This window comes from Hydra viridissima, unplaced genomic scaffold (genome assembly GCF_058129835.1).
Source record: "Hydra viridissima isolate aposymbiotic clone 2 unplaced genomic scaffold, HvirCarnegie_v1 scaffold_1, whole genome shotgun sequence".
Taxonomy (NCBI): Eukaryota; Metazoa; Cnidaria; class Hydrozoa; order Anthoathecata; family Hydridae; genus Hydra; species Hydra viridissima.
In genome coordinates this window covers 19,121,468-19,134,807 of record NW_028324300.1, presented here as the reverse complement: position 1 = coordinate 19,134,807, position 13,340 = coordinate 19,121,468, and the positions used below count along the sequence as shown (strand labels likewise).

General features: G+C 29.2%; 1 protein-coding gene across 7 annotated transcripts in view; it reads right to left on the bottom strand.

The window, feature by feature from the left end:
• Positions 1 to 1,843: 1,843 nt before the first annotated feature.
• LOC149893759 (NACHT, LRR and PYD domains-containing protein 5-like) overlaps positions 1,844 to 13,340 on the bottom strand; it is a 48,555-nt gene continuing 37,058 nt past the window's right edge. For all 7 annotated transcript variants that reach the window (XM_090076342.1, XM_090076340.1, XM_090076338.1 and 4 more), the window contains 2 exons: positions 11,603 to 11,629; positions 1,844 to 2,520 (listed from right to left, as the gene is read on the bottom strand). In XM_090076342.1, the coding sequence (XP_089932468.1) occupies positions 1,931 to 2,520; positions 11,603 to 11,629 (617 nt within the window). In that variant the 3' untranslated portion in view covers positions 1,844 to 1,930. The remainder of the gene's footprint in view (positions 2,521 to 11,602; positions 11,630 to 13,340) is intronic.

Sequence of the window (13,340 nt, the reverse complement as noted above, 5' to 3'; positions counted from 1 at the left end):
GCTCTGTGATGTACTCTTCTCGCCAGCGCTTCCAATAATGATTTAGTACACTCTCAATATATTTACTACGTGTATCTAAATTGTATTCTATTAGGTCTTTCTTAATTGCTTTAAAGTTCATTGTTCTACCATATAACATGTGATTCGGTGTTAATGGGGTGTCTCCAGGCATTTCGTATCTAAATGTAATTGGGCGATTATTAATAACGGCTTCAACTTCGGCTAATATGGTCAGAAGTTCTTCGTATGTAAGGCGGGCATTTGCTATTACTTTGCGGAGGCAACGTTTTATTGAAGCAACAAGTCTTTCGAAGAATACTCCCCACCAGGGCGCAGCGGCAGCGTTGAAATGCCATGATATACCGCGAGATGAAATGAAATCTTGAGTAATTTTAGAAATGAATTGTGAGTCGTTATCGGAAATGATTTTAGTAGGCGCGCCTCGTTTCGCTATAAACCGTTGTAAACTTCGTACACAAGATTCAGCTATAGTTTTCACTAGCAAGATTTATATATTGTCCGTTAAGAGGAGAACATATATCTTTTACGTAGCAAACTATTCGTATTGTGCGGCCGAGTAGACATTTAATTCGTAACTCAACTTTTTCTAAGTACTCTGTTGTATTGTTGTTACCAAATGTTTTTATACATATTTCTTTCGTACCTAATGTTTTGACTTTTAACTTTGAATGTAACTCAGGTGATATATAACTTAACTGAGAGCAATTGTCGAAAAGTATTCTGCAATTATGTAAATTGCCATCGTTGTCCAAGACTTGAGTTGATGCAGTTTGTAGCAAAACAGATTGTTGACCTTCAGATGTAGCTTCTGCAACTGAGGTCAATTGTCCTTTAGATTGATTATGATGAGATTGATTTTGTAGGTTAGAATTCTGTGTATCGATACATAATGCACCATGATGACGACGTCCACATTTAAAACATTTTATTTGAGATGAACACTATTTACTTATGTGACCGCTTCCTAAACATTTGAAGCAAAGTTTTTTATCACAAATGATTTTCTTTTTTGATTAAATATTCGTAACTGATCGACAATATTGTGATTTATGTGGCTGGTCACAAAATAAACATTTATTTAGCTTTTGGAGATCTCTTGGATTTGAATAGGAATTGTACCGATGTGGTATCCTGGTAAACGAACTAGATGAATGAATTCGATTTGATTCCCTATTCTTTGCACTAGTAAGAAATATTTCTGTAGTAGTAAACCTGTCTGATTTATCTAATGAGTTAGTTAATGCTTTTCTCGCGCACGCAATTCAGTCTTTAGAATATCAACTACTAATTTAACATCCCAGCTGTCATTGTTATTAAATTGACGGTTGACAATTAATGTTAGTTCTTCTGGTATCTTTTCCAAAATTACTGGGATAAGAAGAGGTCCGTACATATTGCTATTAATACCTAGGTTCTCTAGACTTCTTACTTGTATTTCTAAGTTGTCAAAAAAATGTCTTAACTTTTCAATTTTACTAGTACTATGAATTTTTTCTAATGACAAGAGTTTACGCATATGTGATGATATAAAAGCTTGCTTCTTGTCATATCTTCGTTTAAGTATTTCTAATGCAGCCTTGTAATTTTCGTTTGTCAAGGCGAGACCGGTTATAGAGGCTAGGGCAGGTCCCTGAAGTAAGTTGCGTAAGTAAGTCATTTTTTGGATGTCAGATAAATCATCATTAAGATCGATTGCACAATTAAAATTTTCTATAAAAGTTACCCAGCTTTCTGGTCTGCCATCAAATGGTTCTAGTTTTAATATAGGAAGTTTGATTGTTTTATTATTAACATATTAAAAATATTTAAACAATCAAAAGTATTTCGTATCATTTCAACTTTTTCAACTCTTCGATGTTATGAAAACTTTCTTGTATTACATTTACTTTTTACATATTTACATTTTTATTTATTTTTTATTTAACATATTATATACAAACATTTTTCGGATTCTTTCTTTAAACTCTTCGATGTTATTAAAAAGTTTTCTATCGTACGTGATCCACGTGGTTCTACAGTTCAACCCACGAAGCCATTCACAAATGTCGTCGATGAAGTTCGTGTCGTCGTGAAGGTCAAGTTCTAATTCTTCAGCGAGTCGAATCCACGGGAGGACGAAACATTCGAAATCGTTCTTTGATATGAAAGTATCTTTGATTTTAATACTCAACCATTCAATCTTGTGCTTCGGTGTCCATCCATCGATCTTCACTGGATACCTTAACTCAACACGACGAACGTTGGTCGAACATAAAATGACAAGATTTTTCTCATCTTCAGATAAAATCTTTTTATCAACATATAATCCCTTCAACTTGCATCCTGCATCTAAAAATTTTTCCATGAAATATTTCTCATGTGAAACTTCATGAGCAGTTTTTCGATTGCCTATCCAAATCACCCACTCTCGTTCATCGATTGATCCTTTCATGTCCTCGGTAATCGACGCCTGCGCTTCAAAGAAGCATTCAAAGAACATCTGAAGAACATTGTATTTATCTGAAGAAGAATAATAATAATAACATATTAATATTATTATTAATATTTATTTATTTACAACAACAATTATTCAAGAAAATCAAATTGCAAAAATTTGAAAACACAATATCGTGTTTAATAAATATAAAACAGATATTATTTTCTTTATAAAAAAGATCAAAACAGTTCAATTGATCACAAATTAGTTCAAAAAACATTTTTTATTTACTAAATATTTATTAAACAAATAAATAATTTACGAAATACAAAATTAAAATAGTTATTGAAACTTGTCGTACGCCATTTTTCAACTTTGGTTGCGCCTCAACCAATAGAAATACGATAAACAATTCAGCCAATCAGTAGCTTGACCAAAAGCATTAAATTAGCGCTTAACTTTATTCAAAAATCGCGTGAGATTTTTGTTACAAAAATAATTTATTTAAAAACTTAAATAAAAAATATTTTCGCTTTCTATTTCTTTGCTGAAGCAACAAAAATATTTTAAAGTATTATAAAAAAGTAAACTAAAAGTATGTCAATTTAAAGCGGTAACAGTCGAATAAAGAACGGTTTGAAATTATAATTTAAAACTGTTACACCAAAAGTAACGTATAAAAAGCCATTTCTTTTATGGTCATCTTTTTTAAACTTTCAAACTAGTTTTGAAAAGAAAAAATATCGAAAAAACCATTTTAATGTCACCAAAATAACTAAAACTTTTCAAATTGTTAACTTTAGGCAAGGAAACATAAAAATACTGTTTAACTAAACTTTCAATCGCTTTTTCCCTAAAAACCTAACTAATAGAAATATATTCTGCTAAAAACTGATTTTAACAACTACATAACAACAAAATTTTAAACACTTAGTACTTTTGCGTCGTTCGTTCAGAAATTATTATAAACAAGAAAATAAAAATAGAAGTAAGCGATTTTCATCAATGAAACAATATAACTCCTGCGGCGATGTTCTCATTTGAAAAACGTCGATTCGCTCACAAAGTTGTTTGAAAACTCACCCAGAGCGAGGGTTATGTTGTAATTGAAAACTCGAACGTGGAATGTAGAACAAATGTTTGCAATTGTTCTCTTTTGCTTTATTCGTCACGGTACGCTTTAAATATTATAAGTTCTCCTGAGAATCTCTATATTCTTAATACTCTCTGTTCTCCTGAGAATATTTGGAGCATCTCATGACAATTCTTGAAAGTAAGAACGTGATTGAAGTTTTTAAACTTTTTTTAACAGTGTAAAATCCAAAACAATGCTTAGAAATGAGAGATTAAAATATTTTCTGAGACATAAAAAACAGATTTCACGCTGGTGCTACAAAAGGTCAAGAAATATCAAAAGACCCTTTTAGCTCTTTACAGCCACACCTTAATATTTCTTCTGAAAGATCCAACATCGAGTAACAATCTGATTAACAAAGCTATTACAAAAAGTCGCCAAATATTCTTTTTGAAATTTCGAAAAAATGGAATTCAATTTTCCCTTACACCCCTCATATATTTATTATAAAAAAAGATTTCTCAAAGTAACAGTAAAACTAACATTTTAAAAGAATTTATCCATTTCTCTTTTCTTAGGATAAAAAAATGCATTTTCATAAGGTTTTGAAGGCCGAAAAGTTTTATGATAGGGATTGTGTTTGGGGATTGCAAACTCTTTTAGTCAGCAACATTTATTGAGCTGTTAACAGGTTACTTTAATACCTGATCTTTCATTTCCTTCTGGATTTTTTATAAGATTAGTTATAAACAACTCACAAAAATGTTAAAAACTATGCTGTCAATAATTCCAAAAAACAGCGCCTACAAACTGAAAGTGCAAGAATAACAGCGATGAGCATTCTGTAAGCGGTAAAGTATTTTTTATCGAAAGAAATTGCTTTTTTATTTTTTATCGAAAGAAATTGCTCACAAGAAAATAAATAACAAGAGACCAGGCTTAGAAGAAAAAGAATTACAACCCTATCTTATCAATCTATTTTAATCTAATAGGGTAGATTAGGGTATTATGAGCATCTTAAGCGAAAATTGGAATATTTTCGAAAATGGTTATGCTGGATACAAAATTTTTGCGAATTAACAATTTTTAGGGATCCATACTCATAGTTTACGTAGATATTTGTGCGAATCCTAATTTTTTTTTTAAAAGCACAAAGGTTTTAAAAAAAGTCACAAAAGTGCTCATATTACCAATACCACTCGGTAATATGAGCACTTTAATTTAGCTCAAAAAAAATAACATTAGGTAAAAAAATATCAACCTGACATATAGAACTAAATTTTGGAATATAAGGATTCGTTATTAACATAACTTATAATTAAAAAATTAAATTTTAAGCCACTTTTTGTTAAAACAATACGACTATGTTTTCCGCAAAAAACAAAAAAAAGAAATTGTTAATTTTTCAATTTTATCAACTCATAAATTTGAACGATAAAAATTCAAATTTTTTTAAATTTAAATTACAGAAGAATATTTATTATTGTTAAAATAATAAAATATTTTGCCGTGTTTTGTTTTTATTCAAATATTAATTAAAACCGCTGCTGTTTTAGGACTTTAAACTTGGTAATTGCAATGAAAAACATGGGGTAATTTGAGCATGCTCATATTACACAAAAATGGCATCTTTAAGTAAAAGTAAAAACTAAATGTTTCTATCCATTGTTTTTCAAAAATAACGGAAAAGTTTTTTGGCTAATATATTTTTCTTTATAAAAAAATCAATTTCATTATTTTTGCACCAAAATTTCGCGCCACAGATACATTCATGCGTGACGATGTTATTTTAAAAATGCAAAAAATTTAACAGCGTTTTAGTTAAATAATAACCTCTAATTACTGCTTATAAATTTACGCTAATTTTACTGATTCCTGTTATCACCATATAAAGTCGATTCAAAAAATACAAAGCAACTTTAACTTCAATGCTTACATCTACGAAATCTTTAGGTATGCTCATATTTCCAAGGTGCTCAATTTACCCTGATCTACCCTATATTTTTTTTAAATGGTGCTTTCGGTTTGCAATGTTCAAAATCGAACATTATTCGTAGCTAATACATTATGAACTTAAAGCCAAGGTGAATGCAGCGATTAAATGTCAACAATTGATGCTTAACTAAAAGTGTTGTTACGGTTGTAAAAGCTCTTAGTGCTTGTTTATAGCTGCGATTTTACGAACACAATTTGTTTTTATAACTTTATAAAGTCAATGTCAACAGGTCAACATCAGCCAAACATCTTCCCAAAGCAAAAATTCATACTTAGCATTTGTTTTCGTTCAACAAAACAAGATGAACTCAAAAGTGCTGAGGATGATCAGAGTCTTGAAGTGCTGCAGTCAGTTTAGTGATACTCATGAATAAGTTTGTAACTTCATATATTCGCTTTGTTCCAGTTTAAAAAATGCTTACAGAGTTGTTTGAAAACTCATCCAGAGTGAGGGTTCAGTTGTAATTGAAAACTCGAACGTGGATTGTAGAACGACAGTCTGCAATCTTTCTCTTCCCTCTATTTGTCACGGTACGCTTTATATATTCTCAGTTCTCCTGAGAGTATTTAGCGCTTCTCATTACAATTTTTGAAAGTAAGAACGTGATTGAAGCATTTGTACTTTTTTTTAATTTCAAACAAATAAAAATACTTGTTTTCAATTTTGTTAAAACCGAGAAATATTTGCTTTATAATAAAAAATTCAAAACTCAATTCTTACCTCTCTATCTAAAGTTATAAGAGCGACCTTTTTGGTAAACAAGAGTTTGCTTCTGTTCACCAAAAACTCAAAATGTACAGAATGCAGATAAAACATTTTATTTTCAAGTGAAATTTTAAAGTGAGGCTTTTCATTTTTAAATTTAGATCAATATAATAAAAAAGTTCCGTAGCCATCATTTTTTTCAAATGTCTTTTGTTCTCCATATCTCTTAACTGGCACATTATTTGTTGATTTAGCCACATTTCAAAGCTCAGAAATTTGCTTATAAGAATCTTCTTCTCTACAGCGCGAATTATTAAATTTTTCTTTTTTCGTGACAGTTTCTTAGACTTTCTCGTTTTTTTTTTTAATTCAACTTAAGTTAAATATTTTCTCCAGTAAATTAATTTTACTATAAATACATTTTTCTTAATGAAATTTTGATTTTCTTAATGGTCATGGAACTGTTTATAAACTTTTGCACGGTTACGTTTTCAATTAAATTTGAATTTCTACCTTCCATTACAAGTTATCATTCTTTTGAGTAAATTATACGATCACATTATAGGAACAATTGTTAAAACTTTCATTCATCTTCAATGAAAGGTCAAAAAGTTATGACAAAAAAACTTGAAAAATTTAGCTAATTATCAACTTTTGCACTCTACTGTAAATCTTGATGGGTAAGAAATTGCTGACCCACAGCTTCATGTCTTAAGGATAGGGGGGGGGGGGGGGGAGGGGGAATGGAATGTTTCAGTTTAATCAAGAACAGGGTTAGGAGGGTGCAACTTTGATTAAAAGGGGCTGCAATGTTTCTCTTGATTTTTAATTTTATGTGGGTTTTAAATTATCGAAAAGTTATTCCCTAAAAAAATGCAAGGATTTATTTTTAAAGAAATAGATTTTTTTCCTTCTCTTCTAATATACTAAAAAGTGACATATCCGTAAAGCTTTAAAAGTGAGTATAGAGTGGGTGGGGAGGGGTATTTTAGTGAGGGAGAGAATTGATTAGACAAAAGAGTTTACATAAAAATTGAATAAGAGGTTATTTGGATTTGTCACCCTCTAGAGTTGATATAATGATAAGGCCGAACGAAGTCGATTTTCGAAGGCTAGTAAAGTAAAACACTAGTGTAAATGATTCTATTTTTCAAAATTCTGCTGATGGGCTTTTACAACATTGAAAACTAGTTTTCACAAAGAATTTCAACGGATCAATGAAAGCATAAAATTAAATCATTTCAAGTCAAACCACACAAGCAATACTACAAGTAATGTTTACGGTTTCAAATTTGCAAGGAAAATGAATGTTTTTCAATATAAACATTTACAATTGTCTTATACACAAACTAACCTATTGATACCTAACAAATTGATAACTAAAAACTATTTCATAGAAATTTAACGAAGTAGGGTAAAGTAGGGTAATTTCGGCGTATTAAGCTATTTTGTTGTTTATAGACAATGGTTGCTTTAATAACGTTAAAAAATCATGCATATCGATGTCCTGCAGATATATCTATTAAGTAATAGTTAAAAAATTGTTTCAAACTTACAAAGTTTTATGTAAAATTTGTTTTACAAAATACTCAAAAATGACGAAATTAGCGACCTAGTATGGTAATTTCGGCACAATGATACGGTAAATTCGGCATACTTAAGAAAATTAAGATGTTCGTTGAAAACGCATTAATATAATTAAAATATTATAAACAGCTATAAATCTGCATTGTATAAAGTAATTGTCTCTTAAATGGAATTTGTTACACCTAATTGACATTTAATTAAGGGCGTTGCAATTGCAAAGATTCATATTTTTTGAACCACCTATTTTAGTAAAGTATGAATACATCACCCAAAACAGAAACCTTATTAGAAAAATGTGCCTGTAAAGTAAAATTGTAAATAAAATGATTACTAATTTCTATGATTTCGATGATTATTTCTAAATTCTGTTTAAATAAGAATTCATGTTTATAAGCTCATAAGTAGTTCATAAAATAATATTTTACATAACTACAATAGTTAAACATAAAAAAATAAAATACAAAGAAAACTTTATAAAAAGAGATTTATTTAAGAAAGTTAAAAAACAGCTTAAAGAATCAGTGTTTCATACAGTCATCACAAGTAAATACTTTTTTAGCATAAACACCACATATAGCAGCACATGTCTCATGCCACCATCTACAGCATTTATGGCATTTATCCCAATTATCCTTTAAGTATGGATCGACAGGATCCCCATAACTGTATTGACACATTGCACAAAGTTGTTTATTAATTGCACTTTTAGCATCAAGGTTACTCAAACACGTCTTTTGATGTGTAGATATATTTTCTTTAATGCACTTTTTACGTGGCTGCCTGTTCTTATATTTCAAAGTTAAAGATTCCTCTAGCTGAGATTTATATGGTGATCCAGTAATTTTTTCAGCATGATTTACCCTCCTTTTTATACCTGTTCGTTTTTTATTTTTAATGTCAAGTCCAGCTAGTGATCCGAATGTAACACCATGAGGTTGTGAGGTTTCATCAGAGGTGGCTAATTCTAATGACTTCTGAAGTGTAAATGATGAGTTTGGTGAAGCAGATTCTAAATAAAAATATTTAACTAAAAAAGGTGAATAAAATTAGGCAACATATAAATTATAAAAAATTTGAACTATTTGTTTAAGAAACTTTTTTTTAGGTTAATAAAACAACAGATAAGTTATTATTTTGCTTGATTTAAAAAAAATTACATTTGTGTTTTAAATAAATGGTGGAAGATAGTAAAAATAATACATCTTTTAAAATGATTTACCTTTTTGAGAAGCAATTACACATTCTGTGACAAAATCAACATGATCTAAATCTTTAGCAGAGTCTAACCCATTGTCGAGAGTAGGGTGCATTTCAGAGGTAATATTTGGTTTTGAAATTTTTGATACAATATACGAGTGATCAGTAGCCTTAGCTGCAGCAAAGTCTTCTTCAGTAAACACATTTCTATCAAATGGATATATTCCACATTTTTTAAACCCTGACTGACAATTTTGAACAGTTGCAGCTTTCCCATAAGCTATTCCAAATAATTCACTAACCTCTAATTCAGTTACAGGACGACCTGGATGGTGACGAAGCCAAGTACCAACTTCTTGATCATAGAATATTTTGAGACTTTTAAAAAATGAAACATCAAGTGGTTGCAGTTTGTGCGTGCAGTGAGACGGAAGTGATAGTATAATAACATTTGTCTTGCGAGCTTTTATAATAACACTAAGATTTTTTTTATGACTTGAATGTCCATCTAAAATTAGAAGAACTGGTTGGTCTCTTGACTGTGGCTGGACTGCTTTTAAAAAATGATCAAACCATTTTTCTAACAAATCAGTTGTTATCCACCCATTTTTGCTGCCACCAGAAATAGAACCGATTGGGGCTTTATCTAAAAATTCAGGTCTCACTCGAATACGTGGATAAATCAACATTGGAGGGACAAAAAATCCGCTTGCTGATTGGCAACAAACTATTGTGATTGTTTTTCCTCTTTCAGAGCTTGTTAAGCCACCAACACTATGTTTTCCCTTCAGGGCAACAACTTTTCCTGGTTTATGGCATATAGACAATCCAGATTCGTCTACGTTGAATAAGTTTGCTGGTGGAATAATCTGCATTTCATCAGCATTAAACATTATTTTTTCTAGTTCATCATAAAAACGATTAACTTTTATTCTATTAAAACCAATGGCTCGATGCAATGACGTTGATTCAGCAACTCTTACAGAGAGTTTATTATGACGTTTCAAAAAACCCCTAAACCATTCTTTTCCTGCTGACTTAGTTGCACAATTAAACTTATGAATAATCCCATTTTCTTCACAAAACTGGAATACCATTTGTTTTACATCTTTTGGAGACAGACCAAATAATCTCTGTGACATAGTCAGAAGAACTTCAACAAGTTCTTTTTCTTGAAAAGCTGAGAGTGTTATTGGGTGCCCTGCTCTTAACTTTTTAACACAATTATCAACAGAAACTCGTTTTATATAGTCATGTAGCGTTTGCCTTGGTATTTTATATTGTTTAGCAGCAGAATATTTCGAGCATCCATCAACTAAAACTGCATTTACTGCTAGTTTTAATGATTCATTTGACCAATTACCATATTTTACACGTTTTGAATCCATTATATAATGCTAACACACAATAATATATATATATATATATATATATATATATATATATATATATATATATATATATATATATATATAATTAATGAACTATTAATTTATTGTATGACATAAATTTAATTTATATGGTGGGGAACTATTATTTTATTAAGTTTCACAGAGACACTAACGAATTCAAGTTTTTCCTAACTCGTTATTATCTTATTACTATCTGAATTACTAAAATCAACTTCTTCTATACATAATATTTCAAACGGTTATTTACATTTTGGTTTCAGAGAAAGCACAGGTCGGCAAATTCGGCACTGCCGAAATTAAAAACTATTAATAAGCCGAAATTATCTCCTTAGAGCAGTCCTTGGAGAAACTTTTATATCTTGTAACATACTTTGATTTTTATCTTATTGCTGCTCACATTTTATTCAGTTTATATTTTTGAATAAAATAAATAACAACTTTTGGTAAAAATTTTCGAGAAAAAATCATTTATCCAACATTTTCAAATAGGTAAAAATGTTAAGAAAAAGCTAATAATCATAAATTAATGCACCTATAATGTAAAAATAAAAGTTTAAAGCAATATTTTTAGGAAAATTGTTTATCTTGCTACAATACCCAACTATGATTTAATTATTCCAATAAATAAATATTTTTAGGTGTTTTTTGAAGGGGTGCCGAAATTATCTCCCTGCCGAAATTACCCTACTTTACCCTAATAAAACTGACACTGAAAACAGTAACTCACAAAATCGAAAATATGATAAAACTAAAAGTTTATCATAAAAACGAGGCTAACAAATAAATCCATTTAACTAGATAACAAACGCAACTGATAATAACATCATTTACACTACAATTAGTAAAATACTGAATCTCTATAATATACTGAAAGTTGTGAGAGTCATTTTCTTAGCAAAACAGACCGAAAAAACTCATGTCATAAAAATCTTTACTATTTCCTTTCAGCTATTGAAACTTTCTTCAAAAGAATTTCTTCCCGTGTTTTTATAAAAAAAAGAGCATTTTTAGCTAGAAATGCTCAATGGTGTTTTGTAAATGAAAAAAGAAAAGTAGTCAAATTCATCAATTATTTTAAATTTGTGGCACGTGAACGAACCGATGAAATATTCTTTAAAAACAAAGCAATCGCATTTTCAAAGCATTGATCACGTAAAAGCTTCCCTAAACAAAATAAAATAAATAATTCATACCATATTCATAACCTTTTGGTACCAAATCTAAAAACAAAAAAGCACAATGTATGAAATTTTATTTTAGAAAAAACTTATTTAATTAGAAATGAACAAAAAAGGAAGGGGAAATAAATTTAAATTCCCAGTGTTTTAATTATGTTATTGTCTTGTAACCATGTTGAAAAGTCAAAGTTCGTGTTTTTGTTACGGTAAAAAACAAAAAAAATTGCAAAGAAACTACAAAACTTTAAAACGCCTTCTGCCTCTGAAACGCTTTTATAAGCCTTTTTCCAAATTAAGATCAATAAGGAATAATACTATACATCATGCACATATCAATACTCATAATGAGGGGCCTACATTTTTTTCCCCATCTTTTAATAATCTTATGGTCTTGTAATCTTGAAAAGTCAAAATTGGTGTTTTTTTATGATAAAAAAAAATAGAATGTTCTGGTAGTGTAATAAAAGTCAAATATTTATGTTAAACTTATTATGATCAAAAACAATAAAACTACCCTTAAACTCTGCATACTGTTTAACGCTTACATTAATCTATTATTAAAAATTGACTTTTTTATTATTTTACTCTTTTTGACATATTTATTAATCTAGAAGCAAAAAAACAGATACCTTTCATTTTTAAAATGATATGCATATAAATATAATTAACAGATATACAGTGAGAACAGAATTTAATTGTACAAAGTAATTTTTGCATTTTATTTTGCTAAAACTTGCTTTAATCTTGATTAATAATGAAAATAACTGAACCAATTCTTTTCAAATTTATTATGGCTATTTCTTATTTATAATTAATCAGTAAAAATATAAGAAAATGTGTTTGCTATACAATTTTTGAATTTTTACTTACAGATGTAACAATTTGCATGCACAACAATTAATTGTACAAAACTGTTTTATTATTTGTTATTAATGTTTATGGTTTTTTTAATTTATAAAATATCAATTTTATTATTGAATTTATATTTCTAGAATATTATTTTCAACAATTATTAACATTTTTGATAAATAAAGGTCATTAAAAACTCTGTTCATCGAACATTATGGCACCCAAAGGTAAGTATTTAAATACTACTCAACGAAAACTTGTTGTAGACTTGGTTAAACAAGGAAATACTTATAGAAAAGTTGAACAACTTACAAATATTCCATTTACAACAGTTGGAGCCATTGTAAATAAATACAAACAATATGAAACATTTGAAATTCGAACTGGACGAGGGCGAAAGCTGAAGACAACCTCACGAGATGATGGAGAAATTTTAAGAATGATTAAAAAAAATCGGTTTGAAAGTGCAAAAAATATAGCAAATCATCTAAAAAGTTTAACAGGAAACAAAATTTCACTAACATCAATTAGAAATCGCATTCATAAAGCAGGGTTTAGTGGATGTATAGCTCGGAAAAAACCGTTTTTAACAAAAAATCATATGAAGAGAAGAATGAATTTTGCAAAAAAGTATTATTTAATGCCAGCATTATTTTGGAAAAAAGTACTTTGGTCTGATGAATCCAAGTTTAATTACTGATTATATTAAGACCCTGTTTGCATGAAAACAAAAATATACACCAATAAAATATATACAACTTCAAAAGTTTTTAAATACATTTTCTCCTATGCTTATTTTATATTGTATGAGAAACATCTTTTAAATATTGAATAAGTCATCCTCCTTTAAAACAATGTTTGGCCTAATTTTATTCTATTGTATATATTAAAGATTACAAGTTTT